Source organism: Gambusia affinis, linkage group LG12 (genome assembly GCF_019740435.1).
Source record: "Gambusia affinis linkage group LG12, SWU_Gaff_1.0, whole genome shotgun sequence".
In the NCBI taxonomy this organism is placed as follows: Eukaryota; Metazoa; Chordata; class Actinopteri; order Cyprinodontiformes; family Poeciliidae; genus Gambusia; species Gambusia affinis.
Window position 1 is genome coordinate 15,929,300 of NC_057879.1, and position 20,907 is coordinate 15,950,206.

General features: G+C 36.8%; 1 protein-coding gene across 4 annotated transcripts; it reads right to left on the bottom strand.

Moving 5' to 3' along the window:
• Positions 1 to 1,186: 1,186 nt before the first annotated feature.
• Positions 1,187 to 14,478, bottom strand: LOC122841247 (myosin light chain kinase family member 4-like). Of its 4 annotated transcripts, none has more exons than XM_044134389.1 (15): positions 13,690 to 14,478; positions 8,467 to 8,604; positions 8,032 to 8,128; positions 7,410 to 7,830; positions 6,662 to 6,921; positions 5,436 to 5,541; positions 4,854 to 4,947; positions 4,412 to 4,521; positions 4,068 to 4,209; positions 2,930 to 3,000; positions 2,708 to 2,836; positions 2,482 to 2,634; positions 2,309 to 2,387; positions 1,895 to 1,949; positions 1,187 to 1,779 (listed from the first exon to the last, which is right to left on the bottom strand). In XM_044134389.1, the coding sequence occupies exons 1-14, from the start codon at positions 14,218 to 14,220 to the stop codon at positions 1,896 to 1,898; spliced, it is 2,385 nt and encodes a 794-aa protein (XP_043990324.1). In that variant the 5' UTR covers positions 14,221 to 14,478; the 3' UTR covers positions 1,187 to 1,779; position 1,895. The 4 variants fall into 4 exon arrangements, with proteins under 4 accessions (XP_043990324.1, XP_043990327.1, XP_043990325.1 ...); XM_044134392.1 differs by having other exon boundaries at positions 8,484 to 8,604; positions 13,690 to 13,827; XM_044134390.1 differs by lacking the exon at positions 8,467 to 8,604.
• Positions 14,479 to 20,907: the final 6,429 nt, after the last annotated feature.

Consider the following 20,907-nt stretch of genomic DNA (forward strand, 5'->3'; position numbering starts at 1 on the left):
TAAAAACTAAACTAGTAAATTAAGGTGGTAAGACATAAACTGTGTTGCTGAAGTACGTTTTCTAAAGTCACATGTTTGCTCAGAAATCAGACATGGAAGACATGAAGAGACCTGACCATACAATCTGTCCACCAAGTGAGATTGGTGAATTATTGCTTAAATAAATAATATAAAGTGCAGATACTACATATTCTGACTGTGGACATACAAATATCAACATCACCACAATCAGTACATTTTGAATATAAGGGCGACATTCTTTTATACTAAAATCATATCAACAGACTAAAAGGAATATTTATGATTTAGGTAAGTTTACAGTTATTACTTTTACACACAGCACACTACACATTTAAGGTTTGGAAAAAGAAAGCCTCAAAGTAAAAGTATCTTTTAATGCTATATCATAGTCTCACACTAAACTATTTGAGATTTTCTTTTGTCATGTCCTGATTTATGAAGATCAACACACATTGGCTTTACTTAATTGGAATGCTCACTTGTCTTGTCTATTTTGAATAGTGGCTCAGAAAAAAAGCACCTCCTTGTTGTATATATTGTTTGGGACAGATGAAGTCAAGGATTCCTTATTTAAAATGTCCATCAAGTCATCAATCACTTGATTGGAAAAGGGTAGGATAAAATTTTGAGAAATACTTTAGTTATCATTTATTTCTTTGAATTGTTGAAAATGTCGATGAATATTGCATTAGTGGTTGTGCTTAAATCCTTTTTTATGTTTTGCTTTTTTTATTCCATTGAACAACTCTATTTGTAGAAAAGGCTAAATGTTTCTAAAAGGTTTAATATGACCAACATACATCTGCCTTACTTCAATGGTAAGTGCTTTCTAATTTTGAGGAGTAGCAACAAGAGAGATCCCTCACTCTGTCACATCACATCCAGACCACAGGAAACATGATGTTTTGGATTACCATTTAAAGTCTTCTCTATACTGTGATCAACCTAAAAATATATCAATGGATAAATATAAATATACTGAAGTGTAAGTTGTACAGTAACAGCTTGGTTACATCCACAAGATTAAAGTACTTTGATTACAGGTCAGATTTTCCTAATATTTGTCATGTGAAATTATGCTATATCAACAAAAGATGTACTTTTCTCAGACATATTTTTTAGGGTTGCTAAAAAGTATGTCTGAGAGATGTGATTTTAGCATGTCTACGTCTTTTGCAAAAAAAAAAAAAAAAAAAAAAAAAAAAAAAAGGAAAGCCACACAAAACATTTTTGCCACATTTTAGCTAGATATAAACCAAAGGAAGTAGTATTTGAAAGTGAAGCCTCAAGCCAGTCATGCACTTCTAATGAAAGCAATGGTGGCACGTAAATAAGCCTCAAGTATATAATACATAATGGTTCATCAAATACTTATAGCACCATTTTTTAGATCCTAAAATAAGGAGAGAAACTAGTAAAATTCATAAATTACATCCCTACGGCAGATCCCTGACAACATTTTAGAAATGAATAAAAGTTACGGACTTTGCAAAAGCTGGATGACAGGAGTGTTTCCACAAATATCTATTTGAATAAACAAAAAGGATAATGTGTGGCTTTTCAAATTAGTAATGTGAATAAACTAAACCAGGTGAGAGTACATTTCACATTCTTAGAACATACGGGATCACACGTAACCAGAAAATCAATCCACATCTCAAGTGTTTCAGTTGGATTTAGAGATGTCTAGAAGATTTCACTGACAAAAAGGGTTGGTCCAAGTTGCCACATCAGGAGCCATCTCATTCTTGTCCAGATCTAAAAAGAACATTTGAGAAGGTTAGTTTCCGGAGGTCTTGTAATGTCAGAGTAAAATTTAAGAAATGCTTCCCCCTTGTGGATAGATGGATGGATGGATTACTTTCAACATCACCTTATATATCAATCAGGGGTACGCATGATGATCTGCGTGATCTGCACATATTTTTCTGTCAAAAAATTAAGAAAATCGTGTAAAAAAAAAAAATAAAACATTTATAAATATTAAGCAGCATCAAAGTGCAACACAAACAATTCTTATAGAATTTGCCCCGTCTGTCTTTTTGTCTGTTAGTCATACATGTACGCATTCCACATTTTTAAATATCATTTACAGTAATATTTATTCTTTTTTTTTACTAATCCATTTGTAAGATAATAATAATAAAAGTAATCTAATTTTGACGTAATCACCCGACACTCTCCATCTTAAAAATACATGTAAAGTTAAATCAGAAGTCTTTCACAAGATTTGAAGAATTAAAGATAATTCATAATCCACAGTTGTTTTTCAGTCATTTTTCTCTACCTTTGTATAAAGACGATGATGAAGAACAGAGTCAGATAGCCATGGATGCCTTAATGCCTCACAGGCTCCCATCCTCCAGCTGATGACAAATGTAAGACAAAAATACTTTTCACATTTTAAATTCTCACCAGATATTAAATATTCCAGATCATACAGAGACATAATGCACTTACGTTTTATTTGTAACAAGGAGCCTAGTGATAAAGTCTTTTGCTTCCACTGAAGTATCAGCAAACTCCTGTTCCTCAAAGTTCCACTTACAAGCCAAGATGTTGTTTAAAGTCTGATTGTCATCATCGCCAAGGAAGGGACACAAACCGCTCAGGCTAGCATTTAAAGAGAAGGAAGATTTACCAGTGATTTGAGCACAGCTGATCATGAATTTGCATCTTTACTTACAGCATGTAAGTTATGACACCAAGGCTCCACATGTCTGTGTTGAATGACACAAAATCGTAGTTGACGACCTCCGGAGCTAGAAACTCTGGAGTTCCAAAATTCACCTTTAATTTCTCCCGTGGTTTATAGCTGAAACAGGACATGATTATTTTTCAGTCCAGGGACATTTTGCATTTTCAAAATACCAATGAAACATTTAATAAATCAGAAATAGAAACTTACATCCTAGCGAGGCCAAAATCAATTATCTTAATCTTGTTGGTCACTCTGCTCACGCACAAAATGTTTTCTGGCTTGAAAGATCAGGAAAATAGAAGAAGACCTTTAAATTACTTCCAGTAAATAAAACTATGCTAAAGACCATTTTCTTTTAGTTATTAATTTTAGCTAGACCAAGGAACAGCAATTGTTTAAAGAGCCATTTCTGACCCCATTTCTACAACATATAATTTATATAGAGCAGCAAAAAACATTTTTGATTTGACATTTAAAAAAAAGACAAAGTAAAATGTTTTATTTTGAAATCTAAGAAAATTTAATTTAGGTGTGTTTATACTTTCAGATTTTAGAACAAACTTAATCAACAAAATTTAGAAAGGAATAAAATCTTAGCATTTTGTAGAGTGAGTCCAGCTGAGAGAGCCTTTTGCTGTAGTCTATATAAAATTATTATTTACATAGTTTAAAGTTAAGAAACAATAATTACTTTTCAAAACTTTGTACAATTAAGGACTTTTGTAGATATTCTATTGAATAACTCCATAAAAAACAAACAGAACCGCTTAAACTACCCTTTTTTATTGTCTTTATGAGTAAAGACATTTCTTATTATTAATATTTTTTCCTCCCCTCCAGGGGGTCTTTTTGTGGGCTCTAGTGTCCCTTATATGAAAGTAGGCTGACAGGAAAAGGGGAAGCAGAGGGGGGAAGGCATGTGAGAAATGTCACCGGGTCTGGGAATCAAACCCGCGACAGCCGCGTCGAGGACTCAAGGCCTCCAAACGTGGGAAGTGCTATCCCTTACGCCACCACAGCACGCCCAAGACATTTCTTATTTGGGTTTGTAAATGCCACAGAGTGGGGGCCAAAAAGCCATATCTGACTCTGGATCCACAGGTTGAAGAGCCATGAGCTAGACCTTCGATTTTAAATATCTTCTTAATTAAAGTAAACAAGTGACGTGCATATTTTATAAATTCAAATGTAGTGACCCAAAAAAGTGCCAAAAAACTTGATAACACTGATAATGCAGTGCAAGCTTTACTATTATAAGGCAGCAGAACATTTCCATAGCAACATCTGTTTCTCAAAGTTTATGCAGGGATTCCTCACCTATATTGTTTGTGTTTATCTTTGTTACCTTTAAATCTAGATGCAGTATCGACATTTTGTGCATATGCTGAAGGCCCTCGCAGATCTGTCGGATGAACACCACAGCATCCAACTCCATCAAAGTGTAGTTTTCATCAATAATCCTGTCAAAGAGTTCTCCTCCACCAACACTGATGATAAAAACAAATGCAAAAACAAATTACATATACAACAAAAAGTGTAGGCGTTTTGCTTTCAAAAAAAAAAAACAATGCAACCTATAGTAAATCAAATTAATAATTATATCAATAATTTAAATATTAAGTTGCTATGTACTCTTAATTAATACACATTACATACATGTACTGAAAATCTAAAAAAAAAGGGTCATACTATTCAAGTACAAGGATGATGTCATTCCTTGACTCATAAGCTGCATAGAGCTGGATCAGGCTGGCATGGTCCAGATTATTCATGACCTGGATCTCATTCTTCACCACGTCCTACCAAAAACACAGGCACAGAAAGATGCAGAGGCAGACAGGAAGACGCACAGATGCAGGACACAAACAGATACACACACATAAAATGAGAGGTGTCAGCTGTTCTCTGCGATCGGAGACTATACATCTTCTGGTCTAGGTCAGTTATTTTCTCACTGTGGTGAAAAGTATTCCCTTTGCCTCTGTTCCAGGAGAGGCCTAACAACATTCTAGTAAGTACTAAAAACTCTAACGGCCCCCTGGTTTTTTTATATCACACATGGCTTAGTTCTCATGGTAGGAGTTAAAATAGACTTGCTCAGCGTCATGGCAACGTGTCTCAGGTGTCGTACCTTTTCTTTCTGGCTTCGAGCTTTAATGACCTTCGCTGCCAAAGTGAGACCTGAGGAGTTTTCAACACATTTGTGCACCTGACCGAACCGGCCCCTGTAGGAAGAGAGGGAGAAAGAACAAGCTGTCTGTGTTACTGCACAGAGAGCCAGTTGTTCTAGCCGTGCAAATAATGCATTTCAGCAGTAAAGAATCACTTAATAATGGGACAGTGACAGTGGAGTGCGTCTTTCCCATGAGAAATCAAGAATTGATCTTTCCTTCTGGAAAGTGTTGCGGTTCATCTGCTATTTTATTCAATCTGAGCCAGGCCGTGCTTCTTCTTTGAAGGCCCAGATTAACACCTAGTGATTAGCTACCAGTTGGCGCTGTGGATCCAGTATCACATACCAGTCAGTCTTAATGTAAAAATAACTACCATGACTCTTTAGTTATGAACCATTGAGGAGAGGAAGAGAAAGGGGGGAGGAAGGGGAAGATAATTGGCCCTAAATCTGGAATTGATCTTTTTAAGGTTTTTGTTCAGCAATAATGGAAGATTTTTAATTATTTATTTATAAGTAGAAAAGAGGAGCAGCACTCACCCGCCTAGGACCTCTTGCCAGTTGATTGTGTAAAAGTTTCTGATCTGGTTTGGCTTAGCAGACACAATGCGATGATTAAAAGGAGCTGCCGGAGGAAGAGTTGTATCTAAAAAAGGCCGGGGAGACAAGCAAAAAGATATGTTGTTTTTTTTTTCCTAAGTTATAAATAAGGCGTAATATACATGTCTCACTAATAATCAGCTGCCATTGACGTTTTAAAGTCCATTGTTGCACTGGCATATCATGTACAAATGCCTTGCAATAAATAATTATAGATAGAGTTGTTGTCTGTGTATTGTTTATGAAAGCAGACAGCTTGAATTCAGGTCTCAGCTTCAGCACTTTGCTCTTCTCTGAACTTCCATTTGTTGAGCTGTAGAATCCAGATAAAGTGTGATGGGATTCTCAGTGAAGAATCATTATTGCATTAATACATCCTAAATTTTAATGCAAAAAGTATATAATCAGATTAAAAAGATAAATATTACAGGTTACTGGATAAAAGAGAAAAATATATATTACATAATCTACTGCATTCAGATAGATGCATGGTAAATCCCAGACACCTGCTATTGTATTACTTACTTCCAGAACCTGTAGAGATGCATGTCTAAATGTGTCTTTGGAGGTTTGCTTTCCTCTTTTTTAGTTTGTTATTTATTATTATTCTGTTCCTGTTGTAAAGCTATTAACCATTATAAAAGTTTATTTTAAGATAGCATTTAACCTTTATTCCAGAGGATAAGAATGATTTATGAGTCAGAAATTAATGCTCCTGATCATTTTTGTTTCTTTCTACTTTTTTATTTAGTGCAAAATTCACATCTTGGTTATGTTGAAATGCTTTCGGTTTTCACTTGAGGACCACTTAACTCTCTTGATCACTTGTGTAATTCTGAAGTGGTTGATTCAATTTTACTTATGTCTTGTTTATTGACATATTTAATATTTTTGAAATCAAATAATAGTGACACATTCTTCCTTGCTTTAGTCTTGTTTCCACTTCCTCAGAGCTCTGTTTTACATTGCAAGTAGACTTCTACACCATTAGTACCGTCACTGTAAGCCAAATAAATAATATGCAATGTGTTTAATTTATCAAAGCTTTACAAACAATATACGTTCTAACTTTCAGGATAATGAAGAGACAGTTCTAGTCATCAGTCTCATTAGCACCAGTCTTCACTGGCATTGTCCTGCTATTGAAGAAAAGGGACGTGACTCACCGATGAAGAACCGCTCACTTTGATCGTCATCTATTGTTTTTTCATCAGCATTCTCCAGTTTTCCCTTCTCCAACTTTTCTTTAAGGTTGAACTGGATTTGAATTCCATCTGCCTTGAAGCTAGCCCAGTCTTCATGCTCAGAGCTCTCATCATCATCCTCTTTCTGCGCCTCTTCTCTTTCCTCCTTCTTGTCTTGTTCTGTCTCAGTGATCTTGTCCTGCTCCGTCTCTGTGCATGGTGTTGCTTCCTTGTGGTCATCGCTGTAGATTGAAGTTGATGGGTTTTATAGGTTTGTTTGGTTCTGTGACATTATATACTTTGTAGCTTTAGATAAGAAAAATTGGATGCAAATGTGTCAAAAAAAGCACAAAAAAACCCTGAAAATAACCTAGCATGTCCTCTACAGCATGAATTTGAAAGAAAAAATTTTAATAATGAAACTGGATATCTATGGTAGGTTAAGGTTAATTGCAAATAAAACCAGAGCAAGGAAAACATCTGTTTTAATCACTGATTCATATTTGCATTCAACTATTTTGTTTAAGAAAACAAAATAGTTTTCTCAAATTGCTTTGTAGGAAGTAATAATACTTTGATCCTCAGTGCTACTCAACTTCACAAAAAAATGTGAAAGATAATTATTAAGTGATAATTGTTCTATAGGAAGGAAGTTTACCAAACCCAAAGACCCTGTGCAGAAATGTAGATTGATTTATTGCCACAGGAGTAGTTATAAATACAATCATACCTGGTAGCAATCTCCTCTTTCTTATCTACATCGGAAGTTGGCATCTCGGAGACTTCTATTTGTTCTTCAGAAGCAGAAATATTTTCTTTCTGTTCTTCCTCGGGAACTTCGGGCTTTTCTTCTTCTGCTTTCTTTTGCACTACATCTTCCACTGGCACTGCTTTTTCCTTAGTTTCCTCTTCCTCTATTTGCTCCTCAATAACACCTGAAGCCTCACGTTCCTCAGCCACAGTAGCTTGGGAATCTTCATGCACATAGTCCACCAGGTTGCAAGCGGGGGCCTCTGGTTGCTCATCTTTAGGGGTCACCCCTGACTCCAGATCCAGCTGCAGAAACAACTGATCTGTTTTTTCTGTGTTCTCTTTGTTTAATTTTTGCACTTCTTCAAGAAGCAAAGCCTGCTTTTTTGGCGAAATATTATCTACAAAAAAAAATAAAATTAAAATTAAACATAGAATTTTAATAAAGTCTCTGACTCACAGTATATAATTTATAACTCATCCATAAATATGGAAGTCAGAAATAATTTTTAACTAAGGTTGCACTGACTTGGAGATTGGTTTCTGAGCTAGGATTTGACTGCTGTGAGGATTAAACCATTATATTCTATTTCTTTAAGTACCTGTTGCATCTGGAGGCTTCATCTTCTTTTGCGCTTTCAGGCTCTTCTGGCCCAAACATGGTTTTTCTGCCCCATCTTTGCTCTTGTGATCTTTCCCCTGTGAAAAAAAAAAATAAATAAATATTAGGTCTAGTAGCCTGGACAATATTTGCACTACATCAATGTTGACGTTTGCTACTATATTATTTCTCTTTGCTAGTCAGATGTATTTCTGTCCTAAACAAAAATTCAGAAATCTGCCCTAAAATGTTTGAAGAAATTATTTTTAAAAACAACAAACCAATAATATCCAGATAAACTGGTGCTGAGCCTCATAACATTAAGAACTAGGCACCACCCTTTATGTAATCGTAAATGCAAAAGGATATAGAGTCAAGCAATAAAAAGATAAAGAAGTTCTAGTATATGTACAGTTTGTAAGCACAAAAAACCTACAAAGCTTCCACATTTACGTGATGCGAGGAAATGCTTTGGTCCATGGAGCTTTATCTTGTAATGGGGCTGCAGAGAACTTGGCTGACATGCAGGAGTTATCTCTTGTTTCCATTTACTGGCTTTGCTAGAGGTAGTTTTCTAGTAAAAAGACAAGATGGAAATGCTTGGTAGGGTTATAGCAGTGTACACAGAAGGGGTGCATTTATTTTATTTTTTATATTGTTGCAAACAGAATAGACATTTAACTGAAGCAGCAGTGCTGTAAAGAAGTATTTGACCTCACAGATTTCATTAGTTTTTTTCTTTATGTCTCAATTAAATGTTTCAGATCATTAAGTAATTTTTTATATCTGACAAAAATAGCCTGAGAAACCTAGAATAAAGAAATCACTTAATTAGTAACCAGCTCACAACATAACATAATATTCTCAAAAAGTCCCAATCGAAATATAGCTACAAAGTCGTCCGCAAGACTTTGGTATTCCAGCAAGCCAAAGTGGAACTCTCTCAAGACCACTCATCCAGGAGGTCACGAGAAACCTACAACAACATCTAAAGCAGTGCATTGCTCACCTACTTCAGTTAATCGTCAAACAATAAGTACTTAATCAATACAAAAGTATTTCTGTTATCCCTGAAACATTTAGGAAAATATTCCGTGGATTAATGAGACAAAAGTGGAACTTTTTGGAAGATATGTGTCTTGCTATATGCCTCCCTTCAGTTGTAAGTGCATAGGACAATGGTATGGTATGGTTAGCCATAGGCGTTACACAACCAGTGTGTTGATTGGAGGACTTAAAAAGTCACAGACTGCGTGTGAGGGATTTATCCCCTCCCTAACGGGTGCTGTTTTTTGTGCTTCCTATAATCTTGCTTTATTTAATATTTTGTTTTAATCATCCTCTCTTCTCTTTGAGGTCACGTGTTGCCATGGAAGCGCACCCATGAGCAGTGCTGACAAGGACCTGGTGTTTTGAATCAACCTCACTGGGAAGGTCCATTGATTGAGAAGGAGGGGAGATGTTTTTCTTTTTTTTTTTTTTTTTTGGTTTGGGCCCAGCTTGTTTTTGTTTTAGTTGTAAAATTGTTAGATATAATTCTGTCTAGGAATATTGTTTAGCACAAATGCTTTTTTTTATTCTACCTGGAAATGTAATTGTTGTCTCCGCCCCTTAATTAGTCCTGGCCATGCTTTAAAAGCCAGGTGGTTTGGATCAGAGAGGGATGCTCCCTCCTGTTGTTTGGAATGCATGTAAGGCTGTGAATTGTTGTGCAATGTCTGAAGAACTGCATAAAGGAAAAAATATAAAGCTCTACAATTGCTGGACTTTGTCTGATTTTTCATCACAAACCAACACTGTGACAGCCAAGTAATGCACTATTATGTAGTCATACTATGATAGTGTTATAAACTTAGGGTTTAACCCTGCTCGCCCAGTAAGAGCCTAACCAGGCAGTGGCTTTAACGGTTCTTCCCCAATCAACAGATTCATCTCTATTTGCAGATTCTGTGCAGTTCCTTTGCATTTGTTGTAAACCACCTCAGGGCTGGTACAAACTGGGAATTGTGAGCAACTCATTAGATTGTCAGCAGACTCTTTGGTCCGTGGATGTACGTCACTGGATGAAAATTCCTCAAACATAAACAACCACCATTTTCAATCTGCAACAAGACAGTCGTACTTGGCAAGTACCAGCCTCTTGTCTTACGCTGCGTTTCTTATCAAGGGTCTGGGCTATCAGCTGTAGAAAAACAATTGCTTCCTGGACGTGTGGAGTGTGTTGAGGTTTTCAATTTTACCCAATTGCTAAAGTCTGCCTGTGACGTATGTAATACATCAGTTTGACGTTATGAAGCTTATCAGAAATTGCCTGCATTGTAAACAACCGTCCCCCACTGCAGAGAAAGAAGTGCTGATCCAAGCGGAGTGGCTGCTAATGTCATTTCAATATTTGGAAGCATGGCCAAGCCAGATTGAATTGCTTTGTTCACTTCCCCCACTGCCATTGCTAAAACTATAGAAAGATTGCAATTCTAAAACAGTGCAGAAAATCTGCATAGTTGTTCACAACTACTCCTTCTGTTGGTTGATTGGCCCAGTAAAAAAAAAATCTACCAGAGACAATCCGAGTCAAGGGGAGAAAGCCCAGACTGTGCAAGATTTTTTTTTTTTTTTTTTTTTGAGCAGAATTGCCCAGGAAGGCAATGACCTGGCAAGTTACACTCGTAAACCGACATTATCAGAGCATTATCATCACTGACTACAACTCATTTTCTCATAACCTAAGTTTCCACATTCAGGTCCACATTCTTCTCATATTCGCACCTATAGTGAGGAACACACTGCTAATGGAGACACACCCAACTTAGCTAGAAACTATTAGAGTGAGACCTGACAATGGAGAATGGGCTATAGCGTACCAGTCTTCACTGATCCACACCCTGCTGCTCAGTGGAAGTGAAATATAAGTTAATACTTGAATCCAAGTGAGATATTGAAAAATACAGCAGTGCGCATGAAAGCAGAAAGAAATCTGTAACATACTTTTTCACAGCACTGACTAAAAGTAACATAAAAAGTAACTGTATAGGTACATAACAAAAAACTTGTTAATATGAAAGTTGACATAAAGGGCTGACGTTCACAAAAACATAAAGTCACACTTTCAATAAACTCTATAAGACAAATTGCAAAGACCTAACTGACCTGCGACCACAGTTACTGGACATCAACATGCACATACTGGCTTATATAATGGCATGCCTCTGCTTATTCATGGCTGATGGATAGGTAGCAGCAGGACAGTGAATTTATAGCTTATCACTCTTCGCACTCAACGGTGGAATGTGATGCTGACCCTCTGTGGAAAATATTACGAGTGATTGTAGGGTGTTCTCCAAATCTCCCAGCTGAATTGATGATTCTAAACACTCTGATATCAGGTTGTGATGGAAAAAAAAAACTAATCTTGAACTTGAGGTTTCCCACATATGTTTTTCAACAATGAAGTTAACTGAGAGGGGATATGTTGCTAGTGTTAGGGTTCACTTAGAGACAGTTGTAGGGTAAAAAAATGTAATTGGAAAACAAGGGAGTGCATATAGACGCCAAAGTAACCTGAAATAAATGTTAAATATTTCACACCTCTGGAGGTGGGCTAGGGTGAAGCCGCCACCTGACAAGCACTCTGACGACAACGGAAATTCACTGAAACATGAGCCACAAATAATTCAGATTACTTGGCAATCATAAACGTTCAGCAAAAAAAAGAAAAACATTTGGAAGATTTTAAAAATTTTTTTACTCCTTCAACATACAGTAACCTTTCTTTCTGCCAATGTGGTCAGGTTTTGCTTTGCTCATCTGTCTAACTTAAAAGAAAACCATAACCTCTTCAGCTATGTAAGTGATAGTGTGCACGTCTGAGTGCCAGCTGCTGCCAGATAGCACTTAGTGACCCTTTAACAGAGTCATCACAGTCTGCTTAATGAGAGATAATAAAGACGGAAAGCCCAGGTCAGTTCTGGATGTGACTTCAGTGCAATGGGAAAGTGTTTTTGCGTAAAAAATGATTTTTTTTTTAAATAGACATTGTATAATGCTTATACCTTTTAACTTCCTGAACTTTAAGTACCTTTAATGAAATGCAGTAGATTACATATGTAGGAAAGACTGAAAGGTACTTTTAATAATGTACTGAAGTCCACTTTCGACGTTGTAGAACTTCTTTTAGCTGTAAGTGTTCTGGAGTATGTCTCTAGCAGCTTTTTGCCCGTAAAAAAAAAATATGTTCTTGCTGCTTATTTACAAAATAACTCGGCCTCAATCAGATTGGCTATGTAAACATAGATTTTCAAGTTTGGTCACAGATTCTTATTTAGAACTTATTTAGGTACTTTGTGCCCTTTGAACACATTAAAATGCCATTTCTGGCTGGCAGTACCTTTAAGGTTGTTGTACTACTAGAAGGTGAACCTCCAGCCCAGTCTTAGGTTTTCTGTGGCTCCAGTCATCCTCCTAACAGTCTTGATCAGCTTCCCTGTCCCCTCAGTACTAAGCAGCCACTATTATGTTTTATCATGGTGATGGTGTGGTCAGGGAAAGATCATCATTTCTTTTCTGCCACACACTGCATTTTGCATGTGTGGGAGCTGTTTTATTTTGGTTTCATCTGACCAAAGCATGTTCTTCTACATGTTGGTCTTCTTATGCTCATCTTCTAACCATGCCATTCTTCTTGCCACCTTTTGATAAAGACTGGAGTGTACAACCAATAATTGTAAAAGTCATCAGATTCTTCCATTCAGGGACCATCGGGCATTGTTATAGCCATTTATAACTGACCTGTAGCAATATGCTGTAAAACCGCCAGCAGAGCTTTAACTGCGGGAATATGGAGAGCTAAGACTGTTAGTGCAAGCACAACATATACAAAGAAATCTGAGTGAGTGAGAGTAATGAAGACCAAAAGAGAGAAGGTGAGAAATTTGACTCATCATGAAAAGTTGACACATGGTAAGCAGAGGGAAACGGGGGGTAAAAAAATACCACTGTTCCAATCGAAAAAAAACCCAGACCACTTGTATTTTGATCTAGGCTTCATGCTGGTTTTACCCAGCTGCTGCCAGGTTGTGCCCCTCTGTGCCTCATGCAAAGGAGGCCATGTTGCATCAAGCGCAAGGAGGGAGCCAGCAGCCATAAACGTGAGTTAAATGGGGACTTTATATATATGTATCATGTTTATTGTGCAGTAGCAACATTTTGTTGTGACGTAAACTATCTTTATTGCTTTCCCCTTTAAATGTATCTTGGAAGTGTGAACATGCCAAAACCCAGAAGTGACCTTTTAAATCAGCTAATTATTTAGAAAAAACCCTACAAAGCCAAAGTTCATTAATGAGCATAAACAATGCTGTTCAGTATTGGTGCTGTGATCATTTTTACTTGTCCTGCCAAAAACAAAACCCAGAAACTATCGAGTTATAGCTTTATATCGGTAGTTTCCACAGCATTCTGCTTTGTATGTGGAATGCTGACAAATACGAAATGAAAATAATAAATGGGCATGTAGAGCCCCTTCAAGCATAAAAATCTTCTGATCTCACTTCAGAAGCTACTCTGTAAAAGCCAAAATTCAATATTGATTAAGGCCAAAGTCACCCAAAAGTTGACAATGTATAGTAATGCTCTAAACTTAGCATTTTCTAGCTTCTCCCACCTTGTCAGGCTTCTTTGTAACCGTCTCTGTGGATGCTTTCCTTTTGGTTGCTTGCTTCCCTTTACTGTCTTTGTTCCTGGAGGTTTTCCGAGTTGCTGGGCCTTTGAACATCATCTCCATCACCTTTGAACACTTCACCGTCTCACCAATGAAGCTGATGACTTGCTGCATGCTAAGGACCAGCTTCTCCATTCCTTCTAGCTTTTGGGCCTGCTGCTCGGACCGCTGGTTGACTACAGACATGATGGTGCTCATCTCCTGGCAGATCTGCCGCACCTCCCGCCCCATCACCTGGGTCTGGTTCACCACCCTTGGGGAGAGATGGATCTCTTCCTTGTCCACCTTGATTTGCTCCATATCCTGCTCAATATCATCGATTTCTTGTGACATCCCATCCAGTCGACTGAGGACCTTTTCTTGAATGTTAATGAGTTTGTCCATCTTGCCACTCAGGGTTTCAATGCGGTTTTGGATTATATCAAATCCTGCATTACTGGAGTCTCCCATTGCATTTATGACTAAGGAACTCATAGTTTCCTGTGACACAAAAGTTACCTCAAGACACCAACTTGATACAAAAACTGTTTAGGTAAAGTCCGTGAAACAAACAAAAGTACTTTCACTAAAATCACTGCCAGTTCTACAGAAAAAAAGAGAAAGCTAGCAAAGGAATCCAGAAAATATTCCAGGTACAACTCAGCAGGGAAACACTCAAACACAAGAGATTTTAAATCTTTGAAACTACAAGATAATTTTAGCAATCAGAACTATTATGAAGTCAACCCTCTGGTCTTCTCCTCATGATATGGTATTAAGAATAGAGTGAGTTGGGGGGGCCTAAATGTAAATGGCCGGCCTACGTCAGCAGGCTTCAAATGTTTTGGGAGGGAGCTTGGCAGTGGTTGGGTTATGAGACATCTGAGAGGCTTTAACTGTTAAGCCCACCTCCGTGCACTTGCTTGGTAGGTGTGAAAATGATCACTGTACACAGTACTTGTTGTGCCGAACAAGTAGGAAAATGCTTCGTGATTAGCCCACATTTAGGTGAACTACAGATTCATCAGGCAGACTTTTCTGTAAAGACAGAAATTTTGTGTAACGTACAACCTGAAAAGCAAGGACATATCTAGAGTAGTGATATGCTGTTGTAAATGCTGAGTAAAACTTACAGGCAATCCTGAAAGGCTCTTTGGATTACCTGTAACATCTACTCGCTGTCAAGGGAATTGAGAAGAAGCTTGACCTACAGTTGGACATGTAGCCTTAAGGCTGAAAGAAGAGATGGGTGACACAGATGATTTATGATGTGCTTACTCTCTGACAAAAACATACTCTGATAACCTCCTGTAGGAGAGTAAAAGATCAATTTTAACTGACCTTGTGTAACATAATCATAATCCATATGTCTTATAGCTCAAATTAAGTGATCTATGATTTATCAAGACTACACTAATGTCAGCAGTACGGACAGATATAGACAGTTGTTTCTTGAACTCCCCCCAACTTCCCTCTCCATCCAGCCCCCTTTTCTTCTTGTGTTCCCACAGACTCATGCTTGAAGAGATCGTAATGATTCTGACAACACAAGCACAGACTGTAAACTGGGACAAGATGACCCATGCCAAACTCAGCTCATGCCAGTTACTCACACCCATGTCTTGGCTTGAAGAGAGGTTGAGTGAGGGGGAAAGGAAGGAACTAGATTCAAATTCAGACTTGCCATAAGGTATCATTTTCTCTGTGTCTACAAGAAGAAAATCTGGATGTCCAGACAGTTTTTAAAAAAATCATCACATAACTGAGTATTTTTTTTTAGTTTATTTTTTTTTTTTTTTTTACTCTAAAATATGCACTTTCTAGGAAGATGGCTTGGAGAGAAGACATGTTCCTTTGACAAGGCATAAACAGATGGGCAGAAACCAGTCATTAATCACTTTGGAAAAGACATGCTTACTGTACACCTGTCTATAAATGCCAGCAGATGACAGACTGCGTAGGTCGTTTCCAGCGTGCTGTAGTAGGGGATATGGACAGTGTGTCTGAAACACACTTTTTAACAAAAACAAAAAGAAATCTTCAAAGTACTTCAAAATCTTACTTTAAAGGGGTGAATTTCAATGAATTAGTAAAAGTTTACAATAAACACTTAAATGACATCATTCATGTGTTAGATACATTTAGGGGACCCCCTACGATTGTCTAAACCTGCGAGTGATAAATAAAACTTCAAATCTCTGAAGCTCATGCTGGAAGCGAACAAAGCTTTGCATCAATCTTTCTGCCACAAAAAACTGGGAGATGAAATATCTTAATAAGCACATGAGATAATTTTGTTCAGTTGAAAATGAAAGCAAGTCTATTAGATTTAAATCCTAAAATACATACAATAGTCAAAAGAAGCAAACTTAGCACACATCAAGGTTAAGGTGTATTGCATATAATAATATTTTTTAACTTAAGAATAGAACGCAGGTACTTAAAACTACAGTTTAATATTCCAGTGTAATATTATAGAATTGTGAAACTGTTGTAAATCTTTAAACATCTAAGACAGGGGTCTCAAACTCCAGTCCGCTGTCCTGCAACTTTTAGATGTGCCTCTGCTGCACCACACCTGAATAGAATAATAAGGTCATTAGCAAGGCTCTGGAAAACGTATCTCCCCGAGAAGGAAGTAATTAACCCTTTTTATTCCAGTGTTTTGTACCTGTGGCACATCTAAAAACTACAGGACAGCGGCCCTCGACTACTGGAGTTTGAGACCCCTGATCTAAGAGGACCACTTTTCTTTTGTTTCCCAGATGACTGTGAAATTTTTGTGTGTTGCTTAACTTTATTTATATTTATCTGTTTACCATATTCTAGGTAACTTTCAATTGTGAATAATTTTATAGTAATGTTAATTAGATTCTTAAATATATTTAATTCAATTAAAATGAAATGTGATTTTCTGTCATTTACATTTCTGACTTGGTTTAGGACATGCTGCCTTTGAGGTTTCTTCACTAAAAAATTAACTGTATTACATTTTTATTCTAGTTGCCTTATACCTATTCTTATTTAACTGCATTCTTTTAGTATTTTCATCTGTGATTATTCACTTGAATGTTTCTTTTTTGTCTTTTACCTCTGTACAGGCCTTTACAATGTTTAACTGTTTGAAAACAGCTCTGAACATAAAATCTGATCAATTAATGTATCAATTAAGTGGCATTTAAACAGGAAAACTTACACAAATAAAAGTACCCACCACCAGTATATAAAGTATACTGGTAAAATTTGTGGCAATGCTTATATCATGTTGTCTAGTTCTATAAAATATAATATTATAAATATTATATGCATTTATGCATATGCATATGCATTTATGGCAAAAGTTAAAGAAAAACCTAAACAAAGTTTCTGAAATTCTTAATAATAGACTTTTTTTATTCTAATTGCGTTGCTGACTGATATATAATTCCTACCACAAATAGAACGATGCTAGGATATTATTTTCCAAGGCATTCTGTCTACAATATTAATACACTATAAATAAATCTGAGACAGTTTGTACATAAAACTTCACTCAAGAAAAACAGTCATGGATGCTATGCAAAGGCTTCACTTTGAGTTCCAACATGTTTTATTTTTATTTATATTTCTAGTACTGAGACTTACATGACCCATGTGAGGGCATTCGCTTGGCAACCACACAAGGCCAGTTGTTAAAAATGGAGCACCACCTCCCTGGCAGAGAACACAATGTCCTGGGGAGTTCAGGGGTACATGTGCGGTCTGGTTACTGTCCAGCCTCCTCTGATAATGTCTCCACTCACACTTCTCCCTGCTCTGGATACACTTTCCCTCAGAAACGTCAGGGGCTGAAATATTATTGCGGCAGTTATGAAACTCAAGCGCTCTGATCTGAAGTACGAGTGGAGTCCCTGGAGTTCTTTCTCTTTCATCTCTCATGCTCTCGTGGCCTATGACTACAGTGTTGTAGTGAAATATGAAGGGTTACTTTCTTTGTACTTTAATCATTTGATAAAACCCTGTCAGACAAACCTTTCCATTAATATGTGTCTAGATTTTGCAAGAAAAAAAAAAAGAATTATTAAACAAAGATATAGTATCAAACAGGGTGAGATAAATGTGTTCAATGACTCGTGTTAAAATACGCCCAGCTTATTTTTTGGTTGGTCTGGTAAACCTAATAAGGGTAAATTTAGTTTCATTTAATCTGGTAATGCTGAAAATATAAGCTAAATTGGCCTCCAAACTTGATTGTACTTGCAAAAGAAAAAATATAAATATTCACTGGTACAATTAAGGAGTCTAAGTATATTTTTATCACAGTTACAAAAACGTTAATTTAAAGGATTACTGTCATTCACCTGAGGAATGAATAATATAGCTCTAAAAGTGATATGTAGACGGAGCTTTATACTGAAGATGCCACAAATGGTGTCAAAGTCAGTATGAGAAGGCAAATAAAGCTTAGTTACATAGTTGTGGCTCTTCCACAGTAAACATCATGGGTGGATCTTCTGGATTCCAAGGGGGGGGATGGAAAAAGGAGAGGGTGAGAGGGCTTCAATTAGCCTCTAAGGTAAACCATTCCAGTATTACAGAAAACTACACAGCATGTGTATTTATAATCACACTTGGGTGCATGACAGCTTATATTTGCGTACTCCCAGGAAGACCTATTTCTAATTTACTGGTGTTTTCAACTGTAGGCTGGTCACATATTATCAACAAAACAAAACATCAAACATTGTAAACAAAATATTTTAAGTAATATCAGGAGCTGCTGAAATCAAAAGCAAATGTCTGATAGAAAACCATCTGTGGATGATCTATCAGATCTGTTCATCACTGACTTTAAAGAAAATGCTAAACTACAACACCCACTAGATGGCAGAAAAAACAGCTTCACTAGCGCCTGAAAAGACCAACGAGAGGTTGTTAGGCATTTGCAAAATTGCAGTGAAACTACCACAACTCACAGTCATACTGCTACCATGTAATACTATCCAATTATGTAATGTTTTATTTTTTCAAGCCCATCACTGAGACAATAATTCATCATGTGTTGTCCAAACTAATTCAAATAATTATGATATTATTACATAAAAAGAGATGCTAAGGTTTTTCAAAGTAAACAGAGACTGGGATAAATTGTCAGCATCCTACGTATTACAATATTTGTTTACTCTACCTTGCAAATCTTATCCAAATCCATGACATAATGAATCACTGGGACAATCTAAGAACAAACCCTCTTGACGTTCAGCTTTCATTGAGACACCGGAAAGTTTGGGGCCAATGCTGCCTTTAAAACTATTCATACTTGAATTTACTTTGACATCTTTTATTTTAGGAATGGCATATGTTTTAATGCACTGAAACAAAATGCATTAAAATATAAGACCGACACATTTGAATCTAATATTTTACAAATGTTTATAGATACCCTTTTGATAGAAATAATATACTTTGCTTAACATTTTGCTTAAATTCTGCGGAGCTGAGAACACATCTGAGTAAAGTATTCTGTTCTTATCTGCAGCTCCACAACAATAATAAATGACATTTATCCTTCATGAATTTATTGATTCAAACAATAGTATGAGACATATTGAAAAATATTCCCGCTATTATTAAAATAGTCTACATAAATTTGAACCAACTGCATTAATTTAAAAAAAGTGAAAAAGTGTATATTTTTTAAATGTTAGAGTAATTTATTAAATAGGTGGTTAAGTCTGCTGGATAAAACAAACATATGTCTGCAAAATAATGAAATGAAATAAATAAAATCTTATATTCTCAACATCTCATATTTAAAGGAGTCCATTGTGCATAAACACTGATAAGACACTTAATTCACAGAGAAAAAAAAAGTTAAATGTTGTTAATACTGACAGCACTCATGCTTGGTTAATATCCTAGTTACATATGATGAGGAAAAAAGTGTGTTAACTGTTTTTCTTTGCTAATGTTTGATATTGTACCATGTGTCAAAGTGAATTGTAAGTACCTGGTTGGCAGATGCTGTGTGCCTCCTCCTGTAGCAGAGTAAATCGAGCAGTTTGCCCCAGAGGTAGGAAATAACCAGACACATGCTGTTGACAAGCCAAATGTTTCCCAGTGAGACCAAATTCTCCATGACTTTCAGTCTGCCTCTCATCCTATCTCTAGCCTTCCTTTACCTTCTATCTTTATCTAAGAGGGTCCCTTGGAGTTTCGGCAGAGGAGCCTCAAGAGCAGCAGATGTCAGTACCTCCTCAAAGTAAGGAACACCTCATTAGGACTAGATTATCCTCCACAGCCTCTGTTAATTCAGTCAACTATCCACTTCAATTGACACTTTGTAGCCAAAGGACGGTCAGGATGTCCTTGTTATAAAAGAGTGACAGGTGTCAGCAAAGAGTGTCAGAGACACAAGCTGCTTCGCCATCCTTGGTTCATGTTAGCCTGTAACTGCTATGTTCTACATGCCATCAGACTCTTTGTGAACTAATTTAATTTAGCATTGTATGAAAAATCAACAGAATTTCTGTTCTTGTCTTCCTGTCAGTAAAGGCAGTCGAAGATCCCTGTAAATAATCAGCTTGCGCTATTTCATTACTATTGCCAATGTCAAACTGGCCACCACAATGTGCCGGCTAAGGCCTCAAAGCTCCAACATGGAGTTTCAGTCCCCACCCGAGCTCCTGCCTCACAGACCACCAATGTCCCTGGCCTTTCCATACACATCTCCACCAGACACCAGCAGCAACTAGCAAACACTTGGTGAAACTGTGCTTCAGCTGCCTATCATACTGGCATCAATGGGAGGCATGGAGAAACATTGTTATAACACCGTGAAGGGGAACGTCGGAAGTTATTTTTGTTAAAGCAACAAAGAATTTTCATAACAACTGAAGGTAACGTATTAGCTGAATGTGCTATAAAACAGCATTATGCACCTGGAAAATGCATAATACCCAACCTTTAATCCCAAGTGTTTTTGATTGCTACAACTAAGAAGGATTAGAAGCTAAATGTTCCAGCTTTTTATTTAAAAGACTAAGTATTGAAATACTAGATCATATTTAAGAAGTGATACTTGGGATGAAGATGTGAAGCAACAGTGCCATACGTTTCCATGCAATCTATTATGTTGGCATGTAAATTTTACATGTATACATATTATATTAAAGTGGTCTTTTTTCAAAACCTTTTTACCTC